The sequence below is a fragment of the Fukomys damarensis genome, unplaced genomic scaffold, assembly GCF_012274545.1.
Source record: "Fukomys damarensis isolate Sample0158 unplaced genomic scaffold, DMR_v1.0_HiC HiC_scaffold_23, whole genome shotgun sequence".
NCBI lineage: Eukaryota > Metazoa > Chordata > Mammalia > Rodentia > Bathyergidae > Fukomys > Fukomys damarensis.
The window spans coordinates 44073671-44089440 of NW_022900935.1; the positions used below are offsets into that span (position 1 = coordinate 44073671).

Sequence of the window (15770 nt, forward strand, 5' to 3'; positions counted from 1 at the left end):
CCTGCCCAGGGCTGGGGCCCATGTTCTGCGTCTTTCCAGCCTCTCAAAGGGGCCTGGTGTGTGTGGCCCTCACTTCCTGCTGTTGTCAGGACCCAGCCTTAGCCACACTGGCTGAGCAGGCAGGGAGCCCAGGACAGAGAAGGCCAAAGGGCGAGACGCCCATGACGCTCAAGTTCCCCAGCCGCTCCCCACCTTCGGGTGTGGTCGAAGCCCACGGCCAGGGTGGTGGGTGGCTCCTCATCCTCTTCATCTTCATAGACGCCCTGGGGCTCGGGGACAGGGGACACCGCCTCATCCTGGGACTTCCCTGCCAGGCTGTCCTCCTCATCCTCCTCCAGGTCCTCCTCCTCCTCCTCCTCCACATCCTCTGGCTTCTCGCTGGCCAGGCCCGGACACTGGGGGTCGCCGTCCAGCTCCTGGATCTCTGGCCTGGAACCGTGGGCGAATTGGCTGTGCTTAGGCCCCCAGAGCTGTGACTCTGAGCATTCAACTGGTACCCACCAGCCTTCCTGACCCTCCCTGCCCTCCCCAGAGAGGTGGTGGCCACCGACCTTTGCAGGGAGCTCTGGTCCCCTCCCTCGCTCTTGAGGGAGGAGGTAGGGATGCCCAGGAGGAAGGAAATTGCCTCGGGGTGGTAAGGACAGGCAAGGCCCCTGAGCATGGACAACAGACCATTCAGGGTTCATGCCAAGTGTGGGTGTCAGGGAGGAAGCGTGGCTGGGCTGGATGGGAAGTGGCCCTGTGCTGGTGTCAGAGTTGGGCACTGCTCAGGGGCTACCCACAAGGGAGGCTGGGGCGGACAGGCATTCAGGTCAGCTTTGCCCAGGGCCTGGAATCGCTCATTTTTGCCCATCCCTGCCCTCTCCCACCATGAGACTTGGCAGGGATCCCAAGGAACATCAGGGGCTGGGTGCTGGAGTGAGGCTGGGGTTGGGCTGTCTGCTCCCGCTGGGCCCTCTCGAAGCCCAGACCCAACTGCTGGGCGGAGGATGCAAAGGATGGCAGGGATGGCCTGATGGCTGCGCCCAGAGCCCCAGCATCTGTGTAGGCTCAGCATTGGGTGCAGAGCTGGGCAAGAGGGCGCATGGACAGGGCCTTAGCTGGGGCCTACGGGGAGCACAGGAGCTGGTCCTGCCATGCCCTCAGGGATGGCCGAGACTCCTGCAGTGCCAGGTGGCCTTTCGGCCATCCTGCAAACTGCACACAGCCCCTCTCCCCAGCACTGAGTACCCGGGGGACCCTGGGGCCTGTGCCTGCTTGGGGAGAACACATGGCATTCAGGGCCCCTCAGAGGATAGGAGGGGCACGGTGGGTCTGAATGCCATCCCTGCGCCAGGGGAGTAGGCAGCCGGGAGTGAGCTCTTTTCCATGGGTGTGGGGTGTGATGTCCACAGGGACAACTCAGGCCCTGGCTGGGCATGAGCTGGCACCCTCAGTGTATGACAGAGCTTCCCGCTGGGACCGCTCACGGCATAGGGCTCAGGAGGTGGAGTGGAGGCCGTGGACCAGTGGCCCATTCTCGCGGCCTGCCCGGCTCCGGTGCCCTTGGCATCCCATGGCAGCTGACGTGGCATGCTGATCGCTCACGTGTCTCCAGCACCGCCTTCACAGAGACCCAGCCCCCATCCAGGAGAACCCCAAGGAGGCTACTTCTGTGCTCCCTTGGGTCAGTAATATGGGGACATCTGAGAAGTCCTAGGCTCTCATGACAAAGGCAGGTGGGCCCTGGTGACCTCACCTCAGGAGGACAGACTGTCTGGAGGTTCCCAGGGCTGTGACGGCAGGAGATAGCCCTGTCGAAATGCTCCACGATAAAGACCAGGCTCAGGACAGCGGTCTTGTCCACAGCCACATGCTGCCCTCCTTCCTTCCAGAGTGGCCACCCCTCCCGGTGGTTATGGGAGTGTCCTCACATCTCTGGGTGACCCTGGACTTTGGCAGCTCATACACTCTGGTCCTGGTGCACCAGGCAAGGCATGAGGTGGAATTCTCACATGCTTCTGTCTGGCTTCGCCTTGGGCTGGGGAAGCCGAACTTTCTCAGCAAAGGCTAGGGATGGCTGGGAGCTACCCAGCAGTGGATGGTTCTCCAGTGCATTCTAAGCTCTGCATGGAGGATGGGGACACCAGGGTGTCTACTGGGTGGGCTCTACTCTGGGCTCTGCACAAGGTCAGAGGACCCTACATGTGAGGTCATCTTCCTGGGGACACCACACAGACATTTGGTAGCAGAGTGGGTCCAAGTGCTTCTGCCACTGATCTTTTGGTGAATTTCTCACCCCCAACCCTGCCCGGGGGCACAAGTGACCAAGGATGACACCGCCCCGCCCTGGAGAAGACGGGCCTGGCACAGGGTCGAGGTAGGGCCCATTCTTGCTTGCTAGAGGTTGGGGGGTGGACCCTGGTGCCAGTGCAGTAAGGAGCCTGGCTGCAGGCTCTGAGCTGGCCTGGACAGGAGCACGGCACCACGGCTATGGCCTTGGGTTCCCTACTGCAGAGCCAGGGGGCCCCTTCCCGGGGCCTCTCAGGATCTGCAGCGCCTCTGTTTCTCACAGCTGCTCCGGCTTCAGTTTTGGCCCAGGAACAGCTTGCTGCCCAGGGTTCCAGGGCCTTCCTGATGTCGAGCCCAGGGTGCAAGTGAATCAGGAGCTGGGTCCTGCATTTCTGCCTCCCTCGGGAGATCTGTGTGCCTGTATACACACATGTGCACATATGTGCGGGGTGCCTAACGTCATGCACATGTGTGTGTGCGGCGGCTGCATGCGTGCTGTGTAATTGCATGTTGTACACAGATGGTCTCCAGCTTAGACTCCATTTAGCGCTTTGGACTTTGGGGCCATGTGACGGTGACGCGCACTTGGCAGGGACCTCGCTTCAGATCAGGGCTTTCTCTGGCAGGCCGTGGCTGTGTAGCCCTCACTCGTGACTCTGGGAAGTCAGGAGAGGAAGGACCAGCGCCCCGCCATGCACTGCACTCAGTCTCTCGGGCAGGGGTGTGGCCAGCTAAGGAGACTTCCTGCCTTCACGGGCGGGCTGTGTGCCGGGCGGTGCACCCAGCCGCTGGCTCGGCTGGCCATAGTTTCAGCTTCCGCAGGCTCATCAGAATCGGTCTGTCATGTGCAGAGCAGGTGTTGGGTGTTCACCAGGGGTCCTCAGCAGCACCCCACACCAGGCAAAGGCGCTGGCCATGGGGACACAAGCGGCCGGGCCCACACTTGCACCTGTCACTAATGCACCCCTCACACTCCTCGCCCCTGCAGGCAAAGAGCCCCGCTCTGCCTGCGCCTGTGCGTCTCTTACCGTTTGTCTGTCCGCGTTGATGCCTGGTTTATCTCGCTGTTGGCGATGAAGTTTCTGATCTCAGAGAAATAGGAGTCTTCCTTCTCATCTAAAAGTGCGTGGTTGTCTGACTCGGAGGTGGGGGAGGAGGCGCTGGTGCCCAGGTGGTTGGCGAGGACCCCAGCGTGCTGGCCCACTGCAGACGGATGGATGGACAGGTGGGGTCAGGGGCATCCTCGCTGCCTGCTCCCGGCCCCAGGCACACAGCAGCCCTTTGGGAAGGGGCTTAGGGTCCCGCACCCAGCCCCACCTGGTGCGCCCTCGTGTTCGTGCTTCTTGAGGTGCCGGTCCAGGTTGGTCTGCTGGCCGAAGCAGCGGTTGCACAGGTGGCACTTGAAGGGCTTCTCCTTGTTGTGGATGTTGCGCACATGCCGCTGCAGGTTGGAGGAGATGCTGAAGGAGCGGTCGCAGTATTTGCACCTGGAACACAGGTGCCGTTAGTGGGAAGGGGTCCAGAAGGCCCAAGCCTCTCCCGGAAGCTGTTGTCCCCTAGGCATGTGGCCGCCGGGAACCCCAGCATTTTCCTCCCGCCTCCTGTCCAAGCTGGCAGGCCCACATGCTCCTGGAAGCCACAAGAGGGCGACCTTGCACCACAGAAAGGCACCTAGAGCTGCCGGCGGGTTCCCAGCTGAAGGACAGAGGACATGGCTGGCTCTGGCCACTTGCTCTGCAGCTCTGGAGGGCCTGGTCCAGATGTCCCGTGTGGCTGGGCCTGTGGTCATGCTCTATCTTGGGCCTCTTCATGGCCCTCCTTTAAGGCTTCTAGCTGCTCTGAGGGGGTGGTGCTCCTGGCCTTGCTGCCCACGAGCTGAGGATGGCACCAGCCACACAGACCCTTTCAGGTGCTGTTGGCTCTAGTGTGCCATTTATCTATGCCCCCTCCAGGTGGCAGGGCTTCCCCCGCCTGCACTGTACATTGGGAAAACCAGCAAAAGGTGCCCCTCCCGTGTGGATCACAGCCAACACTGTCCTGCCTGCAGATCATGGTCATGGGCATGCACTGGCCCTTCCACACGAGGGGCACTAGGGCCTGGGCCCTTGTGCTGGGCACAGCTGTGGCCAGGGCTGGGAACCTGAGGGCATCCTCCCTGTGCCACAGGGGTGCATGTGCAGAGCAGCAGAAAAGCCCGCAAGGAAAGGAATGGGGGGAAACTAGGGCCCCCTGGGAGCTGGGAGAGGGCTGGGGTCCAGGAAGGGGTGGCTGCAGACTGAAGCCCGACCTGGCTCCATGCCCTTGTCCAGACACCAAGCAGAGGGGACACTGACTCTGGTTCTGCTACACACGTGTGTACATGTGCAGCGTGTGTGCATGCCTGTGTGTGTGAGCACGCTTATGTGCACCTGGCCTTTAGCTCCTCCAGAGATACTTATTTGCATCTAACAGTGCAAGAGTGCTTGGGAATTTTGTGTCTGTGATCATGTATTTTCATATTTGGAAAGGAAGCTGGCTCTGCTGCATGCCCTGTGCTGCAGACTCTGGGGTGGGGCCTAGGCAGCCTCGGGAAGGTGGGGCTCATGCCCACCTTAAGGTGGTCTCAACACAGCGCCTTGCATTCCAGCAGGAGGGCAGGGCCTCCAAACCCCCCTCACCCCGACCTGATGCTGGTGGCCCGGCCCTTGGCCACACACTGGCCACCAGCCTGCCCTCATGTGGACAGGGACTTGCCTGCAGACACAGGGAAGGTTGTGTGTGAGCAGCCCTCACAGGCCCAACACGACATCAGAGGCCTGGGGTGGGGCAATGGCCCCCCTCCATCACAGCTGCCCCAGAGCCCGTACATCGATAAACTCTGAGCTGCCTGAAACTTGCCTCTCTTAGCATGGATGCAGCGGGTTGGGAGGGAGGAGAGGACACAGCATTCAGCAGGAGGGTGCTCCTCAGATGGGGAGCTGGCAGGGAGGGGTCCCAGGCCAGCCTCCATGGCCCGTCTAGGTGTGGCACAGGTGCCACCAGCAGCCAGGAGACACTAGGGAGCAGTCTTCCCGTCCTCAGTTCAATCTCCACCCTTTCCACTGCGCCCCGCACCATCCGCGTGCAGGGTAGCACCGCTGCACCTTATCCTCTGACTGCACCCACAGGGCTCAAGGCTGGAGAAGCCAAGAGCAGAAGACTGCTTGCCCAAAGGGCCCTGGGGTGGGAGAGCAGAGTCACCCTGTAGAGCGCCGGGGCACACCTGGAATGCTCCTCCACAAGCTGAGCAGGACTTGAAAGGGAGAGACTTCCGGTTTTTTGATGCCATTGCCAGAGAAAACCCGAGAAAAGCCTGCTGATGAAGGGCCTGGGCTCTCCCGAGCACATGCGCACACACTCAGTGCACACTCACGTGCCTGGGCACACACCCATACACCTGGGCCCCTGGGGCACACATGCACCCGACAGGCGTGGAGAGGTCCGCTCCTCTCTGAGGAGCTTCCGGGATGGGCTACGTTTTCCTCTTCCAGCCTGAAATCCTTCCGAGGTTCAAAGCAAGCCCCGGAGTCACACAGCACCAAGCCCCTCTGCACCACCTGCCTTGAGCCACATAAAGTCAGTATTTGCAACACAAACTTGCAAAGCAATTATTGTTACCAAAGTCGAAGCTCTCAGATTGAAGAGCGCAAAAGAAATCAATGATAATTAAATTCTTCTATAAACTCAGCCTGGGCCCTCTGGGGCTTTTAGCACGCAGAACTGTCCAAAAGTCGGCTCTCGTTACAGAAAAAGCACATGGCTCCCTTTCCAGGAGGCGACTGGACCAAATAAATCTTCCTGTTGCTAGCCTTTGTTAAGTCGTCACTGTTTCTGGAGGGGTTGAGGTGGGCCGGGTGCAGGCCATGTGGCTGGGAAGCTGTCACTGACCCCAGCAGAGCTGTGGACTCCAGGGATGCTGCTGCGGGGCTCAGGGACAATGAAATGTGCTGTGCCCTGTGCCCCCTCCCCTGGAATGGGCACACAGACCAAGTCCCAGGACCTGCATCAACCTGTGGCCACTTCCTGGTGGCCTCAAGCTCTGGGTGGGTGCAGTACCCGAATCAAATGCCATCAGTTTCAAATCAAGCCAAACCCTTTCTTCCCTGGCCTTTCTGGGCAGACACACCCGGTGTGTTACTAAACTAATCCTGGCAGACAAACGGGCACTTCCCGTGTGTCTCAGGGTGACAATCGTCTGGGCTATGTTGACAAGGTCAACTCCAGGAGCGCTGGGCAGGGCTGCCGCCTGACAAAGCTCCAGGGACCAAGCAGAATAGGACAGGAGGCTGAGGCTGAGGTAGCAGCAGGTTCTGAGTGACGGTCATCTCCAAGCCTTGCCTCTTCCTCATTGGAACGGGGATGGCAAGACTCGCTGGGGAGCTGCTCTGAACCCCAAGTGCTACGGTTGCCTCCCCTGTGTGGCCACTTCCCACCCCAAGAGATAGGAGCGAGGAAGGGGCAGACGTGGCTTCCCAGCTAGGGCTGCCACAAATCCTTCACCATCGCCGGTGCCCATGCGCAGGATGGGGACCCACACTTGTCCAGAGAGCCCTCTGGTCCACCATCGGGAGGGCAGTTGCAGCCATCAGGAGAGGAGCAGAGGTGCTGGGTGCTCTGATGATGAGCCCTGCCCTGGGTGGCATCACGGCTGCAGGAGGGTTGCTGTCCGCACCCTTCTGTGAGCAGTTTCCTGGGTACCTCCTGCCTCACCTCAACACCCTGGGAGTGGGAGGTGAGGGGCTGCGAGGAGCCTAGGGAGCCGCCAGACCTGGCAAGAGCAGCCTGACAACAGCCAAGTCTTCTCCAAGGGCGGGTACACCGATCACGCGCCCCCTGGGAGCTGGGCCACCCACCCAAGGGTGCTCCTACCTGTATGGCTGCTCCCCGGTGTGCGTCCTCAGGTGTCTGGTGAGGTTTGCCGATCTGGGGAAGATCTTGCCACAGTACCTGGGTGGAGGGAGGAGTAGGAGGGAGGTGTAGGGTGACCTCCATCCCCCTCTTCTGACACTCTCATCTGACACCCCAGGCCTCACACCTGGGCGGAGGTGCTGCCTGAATCCTGATTCACAGTCTCTTCTTTGTCCCTGGAACCCATTTTTGGTCTTACAGAGCAGTGGGCACACACGGACCCCTTGCCCAGTTCTGGGCTCCTGGATTCAGCCAGGATGGCAGAGGTTGCACTGTGGGCTCATGGAAACCAGCATTAGGTGGCGGGGAGGCCCGACTTACGTCACTTGTTGGCACAGCAAGACCCAAGATGCCTCACCAGGAGGAGTGTGTGCAGCACCTCTGCACCCCCGAGGGCCTCACCTGCATGTGTACCGCTCCTTGCCCTTCCTGAGGATGGGGTCTGAGAGCGTCGAGGGTGGAGACCGGAAGCTGAAGGGGTGGTGGGGCAGGGGCTGCAGGGAGCCACCCGAGTCAGCTTTCATGGCTGCGAAGCTTTCCAGCTTCTCTGTCATGGTCTCGATGGCTGACATCTGCTGGCAGGAGAGAGGGCAGAGGTCAGGGATGTCGGGCTCAGCTGCCACCTGGCCACGGGGCGTAGGCCCCTCCCAGGCACCCGTATGCCTTAAGGCTGAGCACATCTGCAAGTGCTCCTGGATCCAGGTCTCCCAGGGGCCTCTGTCACCTTGGTCTTTGGAACCCCGGGTGCCGCTGGAGCTCTTCTTTCACAACCAGCCAGGTTTGGGTGGGACAGCATGGGGCCAGACAGCCCTTTTTCTGATCTAGGCCAGCTATGCAGTTGGCTGACCCTGGACAGCATTTCTTGTCCAGTTTGGGTTACACATAGCATTATTATTTTTAATCTATTTTTTAATCTTGAGAAAGGAAGCTTGCTGCAGGAATCTGTTTAAAACACAGAAGGGGGACCAGGGAACCACCACCACCTAGTGGCAGTATGCCATAATTGCAGGGGAACAGCAGCCCTTTAAGGCTAGATTCCCAGAAGCACATTTGGAAAGATAATGCCAAGTGTCACACCGCACAGAACAACTGACACATGCAGAGGGACCTGCCTCTGCCCCCTGGAGGCGCCATGGGCTTGCTCGCAGAGGTGAGAGGAGAGGAATTGGTCTTTTCCCCTTGGAGGACAGAGTTCTGATCGGAGCCCTTGACTGGCTGCTTCGCTGAGGCTTCAGCCTTGGTGACAGGAGGGGAGGAGACAGTGGGGCCACTCAGGTCTCCGTGACGCTTCCTGTAGCTCTTCTGTGGGTGCTGCGGGACGGGGAGGTTGGTCAGGGGCCCATTGTACCCCTGACCATCAGGAAGGCGGGTCCATCGTACCCAGCGCCCTCGGTGTGATGCAGGAACTCAGGAGGAAATGCCCATGACCCTGGGGTCATGGCTGCAGCAGTATCATGAGCACCTGTGCTAGGCCAGCACCTGCGGAAGCTGGTTTTGCCTGGGAGATGTGGATGGAGGGCTGACGAGGGTGGGTGAAGGTGGTGCCCCAGACGGAGGGGAGGGCATGGTGGGCAGCCAGGGCCTAGGGGCATGGAGGATGAGGGGAGGAAGCACAGGCCCTTGTGCATGGCCCCCTGCCCATGGGCAGTGTGGAGCGCTGCACCTCGTGGACAGCACCTGGTCATTTCTCGCAGAAACCCGACCCAGCTGCCCCAGGGTAGGCACAGCGCACAGCTGGGGGTTTCTGCAGCCACCCAGTCCTCGGCCCCACGGCCCCTCATCTGAATGCCAGAGCCCTGTGTGTCAGGCGTCCACTCAGGGCACGGCTGGCAGGGGACAGAGGAGTCTCGGCAGTGTCCCTGGGCGTCACACTCGAGCAGTGGACATTTAGGTACTGTGGATGGCTTGCTGGTTACCATGAAACACCAAGGTGGAGGTGGAAGTGTCCCTCCCTCTGACCCTGGCTGCTGCCAGGGGACCCTGGGCAGCTCTGACCCCAGCTCTACTCAGCCATCACAAGGACACCTCAGCCTCATGGGTGGGGCCTGGCCACACCGTGAGCACCTACACTGCGCTGGTCGGGCAACCTCAGCACAGAGCCCTTGGGGCTCCTGCCTGAGCGCCAGCCCACCTGCAGCCCAGGAGCGCATGACCTTAGTCATCCCTCCCTGCCCCTTCCTCTCAGCAGGGCAGCAGAGGGTGGCAGGCTGAGGGGGGCACAGGCGACAGACAATGGGTAGCCGGCCCCTCGGGCCTCTCCCTCAGGCCCGGGTGGCCTCACCCGCGCGGCTGTTCCCTGCACAGACACAAACACAGGATGTGCCTGGCTGGCTTGTCGGCCCTCGCCAGCCCGTCCCGAGGAAAATCGGGGGAAGCTATTAACCAAACTGAACGGCCCAAGAAACAATGGGAGGCGCTAAGTTTAGCTGTGAACTCAGCCAGGGCCCAGGTTTCACAAGCGGGGTTTGTCCAGGGCGGGAAACACAGAGGAGCAGAGAACAATGCCCTGGTGGGTGCAGGACTGCGAGTGTGGCCTGTGTGGCTCCGGGACCCTCTGGGGGGAGGGGCAGGGACAGTGACTTGTGGCCAAGAGGTGGGGGCTGGGCCCATCCAGCGAGGACAGGCAGCCCACAGATGGCACTGTCTACCCTGGAGGATGTGGCCAGGGTAGGATGTGGGGTCTGTGTCCGGTGTGCAGCCCCCAGACTCCCAAGGAGTGTGGCCTTGCTTCCCTCTGGTCCCGGAAGTGTGCCCCCTCCTGCCACTGCTATCCCTGTCCCAGCAAGGCTGGCTCAGCCCAGCTGTTGCAGGAGTCTGCTCCTTTCTGTCCAAACTCGGCCCTGGCTCAGCTCTGTCACCTGTCACTAAGTTCATCTCCCTGGCTGCCCCAAGCTGGGGCCATGGGCCCACCTGAAGGTGGGGCTGCTGTGGTGCAGACATCCTTTTCCTCCTCCTTCCAGCCCTGCAATGACCGTGGGGATCCCCTCTGCCTCTGAAGGGCCAGCCGGCAGGGGTTATGTGCCCAGGTCCAGGGGACTTGGCCCTGTGCTCACCACGGGGTTCAGATGAACCCCATCCCGTCCTGCTGCCCACCATGAATTTTACCTGAGGGTGGAAGAGCAGTGGGGATGGCCGTAGGTACTTCTCCTTCAGGACGCCCACCGGGTCTGTCACCTTCCGCTTTTCTACCCTGCTGGACGGCAACAGAGAGGGTTACGGACCCCACGGAACCACCCGGCTGCCCAAGGGTGCATGTCTGTGCCCATGTGGTCACACAACTGCCCCGCCGCCTCTCACCTGACTCCCCTGTCACCTGCCTGGACTCCTAGACCCTCTGCTCCCAACCCTCTCCCTCTAAAGCCTCACTTCCAGCCATCACCGATGGGCTCCTGGTGTCCTCCGAACACTCAGCTCCCGAGCATGTCAGGGGCCAGGCGTGCTCGGAGTGGGAGCCCTGAGTCTTCTCTGGGGGCCCCACAGTAAGTCCTTTGTGTCCCCAAGCACAGTAGGTCCCTGGAGGCTCAGCGCTGCCCCGACATCCCTGTCCTGCCCCTTCTGGCTCTCCCAGAGCTGCCTTGTGCTGTGAGCCTCCTGACATGGTCAGGCGCATCGTAGGACCAGGGCTGGGACAGGCCTATCCTGGTCCCCTCCCTCCTCCAGCTTTGCCCCCTGCAGTCTTTGTTCCCCAACCCCAGAGACAGAATGGGCAGACAGGTAGCCACAGGAGGGACAAGGAAGACGGCACGGCCAGCCCGGGCCACCCCAGGGAGCCTCAGCCAGGTGGGGAGGCTGAGGTCCTTGCCAGGGTGGGACAGACATGGAGGTGCTGGGTTTGGGTGCATGTGCCAGCTGTGTGGGCACCACTGGGGGTGAGAGATCTGCCTCCGTGCTCCAGTGGGTGATCTAACAGGGCCTTGCCTACAGAGGGAGGGAGGGGGTGGGCTTTGCCATGGGTGAGGAGGGCACCTGGGGCAAGCTGCAACTCTCGGACCCCAGCCCCAGGTGGGAGCCTCTGGGCCACCTTCCTGTGGGGACTGTCCAGGCCCACCTGGGGACACGGGCTCAGGCACTGCCGCCGAGACGTGCCTGTCGGGGCCTGGGGTACAAGAGTGCATGAGAGTGCATGTGAGTGTATGCACACGAGTGCAAGTGTGAGAGTCTATGTGAATGCACACATAAGGAAGGTTGAATAGGGTGCAAGCGTGGCAGTGTGGGTGAGCCTGACTGAATGTGTGTATTTGTGTGTGAATGAGCATGCATGTGCACAATGAGTGTATGAGTGGGTAAGAATGAGCACAAGTGTGTGAGTTCGTGTGACTAATAGTGTGAACACTATGTGAGTGTGACTTATGGTAGTATGTGCGTGTGTGTTGCATGAGTGTGAATAAGTACAAGCGTATGAGTATGAACGTGTGTGTGTGAAGGGACCATGGTAACCCTGCAGCTCTTCCTCTCCTGCAGCTTCCGGAAGGCCCCTGACCCTAGCCCTGGGGAGGTGGGCGTCTGGGGTCCTGGGTGGAGTGGGGAAGAGGCCCGCAGGGCCCCTGACCGCAGCCCCAGGGTCTGAGTGAGGGTCCAGTTGCCCACCCGATCCTGTTGAGGTTGGTGGGCAGTGGCCCCTCCTGTGCTGTGGTCTCCTGGCTGTGGAGGTCCGGGACCCTGACCTCACCTAATTTTATCTTGTGTGTTTCTGACCTCGTAGTGCCTGCTGACCTGGTCTGAGTCAGTGTCCAGGCACCTCATTTCCTATGTCCTTGCCCTGGAGCGGGTGTGGCCATCAGAGCCGGCCCAAGGCTGCACTGTAAGGGACCCCAGAACACTTGGGAAGACTGCGTCCCATGAGGATGGGGCCTCTCGGGCCTCTGGGACCCTTACTGCAGGGGCAAGGGTTTCTGGGCCGATAGCTCCCTGCCATGTGAGCGGTGGCAGAGGGTGCAGGGCCAGGAGTAGCTGCAGACCCGGTGTGCTGAATCCCGGCTTGGGAAGCTGTGGGCAGAGTGAAGGGTGCCTCGGGGCATGGCAGCTCTCTGCTGGCCTCACTCTGACATAATTGGCTCTGTCTTCATTCTCAGCCTCCCAAAAGAGCAGTGAGACGGCCACCTTCAGCATCGAGGGCCATGTCCTGTCCTCACACAGTGCCAGTCTGGCAGGGACAGTAGCCACACAGCCATTAGGGCTGCGCCTGCTCCCTGCACACCCAGGCGCACAGCGCACTCCCTCACATTGGCCCGGGCTGTTGGTGCACGGCCTTCCGCTCAGGGTCGTGGCCTGGTGGCCTCCTGCGGGACCTGCCTTGGTCTCCCACCTATCTGCCTGGACACAGTGCAGTTTGTCGGGCCTCCAGACTCCCTTCCTTCCTCTTCCTCTCCACCCAGGCACCAGGGGCCCCCTCTATGACAGTCCGTCCACCGAAATTCCCCGGTGTGGCTCCAGGGTGGGTTGGGGGCGACCGGGGCGGCCTTGGGGAGGCACTCTGGGAGATGACCTCCGGGTCTTGGGGGGCTCTGGCTGGGGGTTGAGGTGGAACCCCTCAGGGGCACCAGGCCAGGCAAGGGTGTCTGAGTCTTTCACAGAGCAAGGAATTGAAAGCATCTGAACACTTCCCTGGCCTCCACACCAGGCTGCTGCCCTCCCGAGGGTGTAGACCCCAGGGAAGGGGAAGAGGGGGACATTTGGGGGCACGGACCCCGCCCAGCTCCCGCAGGGCCCTGGCGAGAGCGGGCAAGGGCGGGGCGTGTTAATACCTGTAGATGGGATCCATGAAGAAGGGCGAGGGCTTGGCATAGTGCAGGGACGGCTGCTGCGGCAGCTGCGCCTGGCACACCTTGGGCAGTGCCTCGCCAGGCCCTGGCTTCCGCTCGCCATACACGTGGTTCTTGCGGGGCTCCCGACCGCCGCCATTCTGACTGGCGCGGGCCCGGCTGCCAATGCTCAGGTCCAGTGGCTGCTCCTCACCAGACACAGGGCCGGAGGGCACCTTGGGCACCGGCAAGATGGGCGTCGCCTCTTTGGGCTTGGTGGTGAGGTCGAAGGGACACTCGGCGCTGGGGCCACCCGCCTTGAGGGCGTCCCGTGGGGACTTGGGCTCAGCCTTGACCAGCAGGTTGTGGGCAAGGGCACGGTCCGTGAAGGAATAGAGGGAGTGTGGGAAGTGCGGCAGGAGCTGGAAGGGGAAGACGGAGTGGTAGGGCATCGAGCCCAGCTTCTTCTCCTGAACGCCCACAAAACCAGGCCCGAAGTACTTCTCGGCGATGGATGCAATGGCCTTGATGGAGTCTCCAGGGGTACCTGGGGCGGCCAGCAGCTGCCCCTCGGGCGGCGGGAAGAAGGAGTGCTGGGAGTAGAAGACCGGCACCTCCGCTGCACCGCTGGCAGCCCCAGGGTGCGTGGAGCCAGCCCCGAACTCGGGCTTGCCCTCGGCTGGCTTGCCCTTGTCCTTGCCCTTGTCACGGTCGCTGTCCATGTCGCTGTCCAGGTCGGAGCCCGTCCCCGTGGTGGTGTCGAGGTCGGTGCCTGTGGTGGTGTTGATGTCCTCGAAGTCACTGCCGTCGGACATGTCAGGGCTCCGGGCCTTGACCTGGTCTGCGAACATGTCCTCCAGGCGGCTCTCGAACTTCTCCTCCAGCCCCGTGGCTGCTGTGCCACCCTGGCTGCTGTTGCTGACCGCGGACAGGAGGGGCAGGGCCGGGTTGCCTAGGGGGCTGGGCAGCTTGGCGTCCTGGGTGTGGTTCAGGGGGCTCTTGAGCAGTGGCGTGGGAGGTAGCAGAGGCGGCCGGGGGTACAGGGACGGAGGGAAGATGCCAGGGAAACCGGGGGTGAGTGCAGGGAAGGCTGGCGGGGCAGCGGAGAAAGGCAGGCTACCGGGCTGTGGCCGGGCCGGGAAGTACTCGCTAAAGCCCAGGCTGGCGTGGCTGAGGCCGGGGGAGGGCTTGGCTTTGTCCATCATGGGGCTGGGAGTCAAGGGCAGGCCCGGGGTGAAGAGGCCGCCTGGCGTGTAATGGTTCTTGCCCTCGCAGAAGCGCCGGTGCTTGTTGAGCGACGAGGTAGTGCTGAACATCTGTCCGCAGTCCTTGCACTTGATCTGGGTGCGGCAGTCAGCATGCATCCGCTTGTGCCGGCACAGGTTGGAGAACTGCGTGTAGGACTTGTGGCAGACCTCACCTAAAGCACCAGCGGAAAACAAAGACAAGCAGGTATGAAATGACCTGGGAACCCTGGCCTGGTGGGGCGCCAAGTGTGCCTGTCCTGCATGCGTGCAAGGGCATATGCATATACTGTGCATGTGTTTGTGCGCACGGGGGTGCACACATACCGTAAGTGCGTGTGCACAGGGCATAGTGCACTGCGTGCCTCATGTGCACGTGTGCCACGTGTATGTGTACGAAAGTACATGTATATTCTCCAGCAGTGCCCAGAAGCCGAGGGGCACCACAAAGCTGTCCTTGGTGAAGAGTCCCGTCCTGTTTTCTGGGAAGGGCAGGTGCTTGTGATCAGGTGCACAAGGCCCTGTGCCCCTCTCCACCGGCGTTTACTCCTCAGGGTGACCCCAGTGGGCACGTGACTGCAGACAGCCTCTTGCTCTCCCCAGTCCTCAGCTGCCTGTTCTCTGGACCCTACCTGGGCACCTGTGCTCTGAGGTGACCAGGTGCTCTCATCATGGCATCCATTTCTGTGACCCATGCTGCCACCCTGGCCCTCTGGCTTGGCAGGGTGTTTTCTGGCCGAAGGGAGCCAAGCTTTGCTGCATTTAATCAAATCTCCCCTTTTAGGAGGCTGCAGGGAGAGGCTCTGCCAGGGAAGGGTCTATAAATACCCCTCACGCCCTGCCTGGCCCACACAGTGGAGAAGGGCAGGCCTTTGCTCCAGCCAGCCAGGCACACGAGTGACACCGGCTGTGCCTGGGTCCCTCAGGGTCCGGGCAGTGCCAGTCATTGTTGCTGTCAGTCTGAGCATGGGAAATATCTCCAAGCCCTCCAGGGCAGCAGAGGAGGGCCGGTGGGCCAGTGCTGGGCCTGGACACAGAGATACTCGGTTACCCTCACTGCTCCCATGACGAGGCCTGCAGTGGGCGGGGTTGCAGGGAGGCCTAGGGACATGGAGGGCCCAGAAGGGACAGGTCCTGGCTGGTGGGGACATATGACAGCCATCTCAGAGCTGTCAAGGGAGGCAGCTATGCAGGACAGAGACAGGCCTGGCAGTGACAGTGACCTGGATCTGGGGGCCTGCCCGGTGGACCTCCAGGACAAGAGGGGCCCTGGCCAGTGCCCATCTGGCTCAGCAGTGACTTCTCCTCAAAGGGCACATGTCTGGATGCATACACATTCACTCACAGCTCACACTACACACCCTCAAACAGAAACATGCACTTGTTCTCATACAGGTCCTTTCTGAAAGTCCCCACGAGGAGGAGGCCACCTGCTTCTGTCACAAACACTCTCCCCCGCCTCCTCTCTCTTGTGCATGCACACACACATGTGCATGCACACATATCCTTGGTGCACACCTGAGCTCCCCAGGAGGAGGGACGCCATCTAGGACAGTGGTCAGCAGGGTGGGGATCTGGAGGCGTCCAA

At 61.4% G+C, this 15770-nt stretch overlaps 1 protein-coding gene across 5 annotated transcripts in view; it reads right to left on the reverse strand.

The window, feature by feature from the left end:
- The window catches only part of Prdm16 (PR/SET domain 16), a 279740-nt gene that overhangs the window by 6101 nt on the left and 257869 nt on the right, over positions 1-15770 (reverse strand). For 2 of the 5 annotated variants that reach the window (XM_010627784.2, XM_010627788.2), the window contains exons 9-15: positions 12942-14358; positions 10303-10390; positions 7600-7772; positions 7159-7236; positions 3589-3758; positions 3300-3474; positions 193-429 (exon numbers count right to left, since the gene is read on the reverse strand). In XM_010627784.2, the coding sequence (XP_010626086.1) occupies positions 193-429; positions 3300-3474; positions 3589-3758; positions 7159-7236; positions 7600-7772; positions 10303-10390; positions 12942-14358 (2338 nt within the window). The remainder of the gene's footprint in view (positions 1-192; positions 430-3299; positions 3475-3588; positions 3759-7158; positions 7237-7599; positions 7773-10302; positions 10391-12941; positions 14359-15770) is intronic. The other 3 variants (XM_010627786.2, XM_010627787.2, XM_010627785.2) reach the window with 3 other exon arrangements.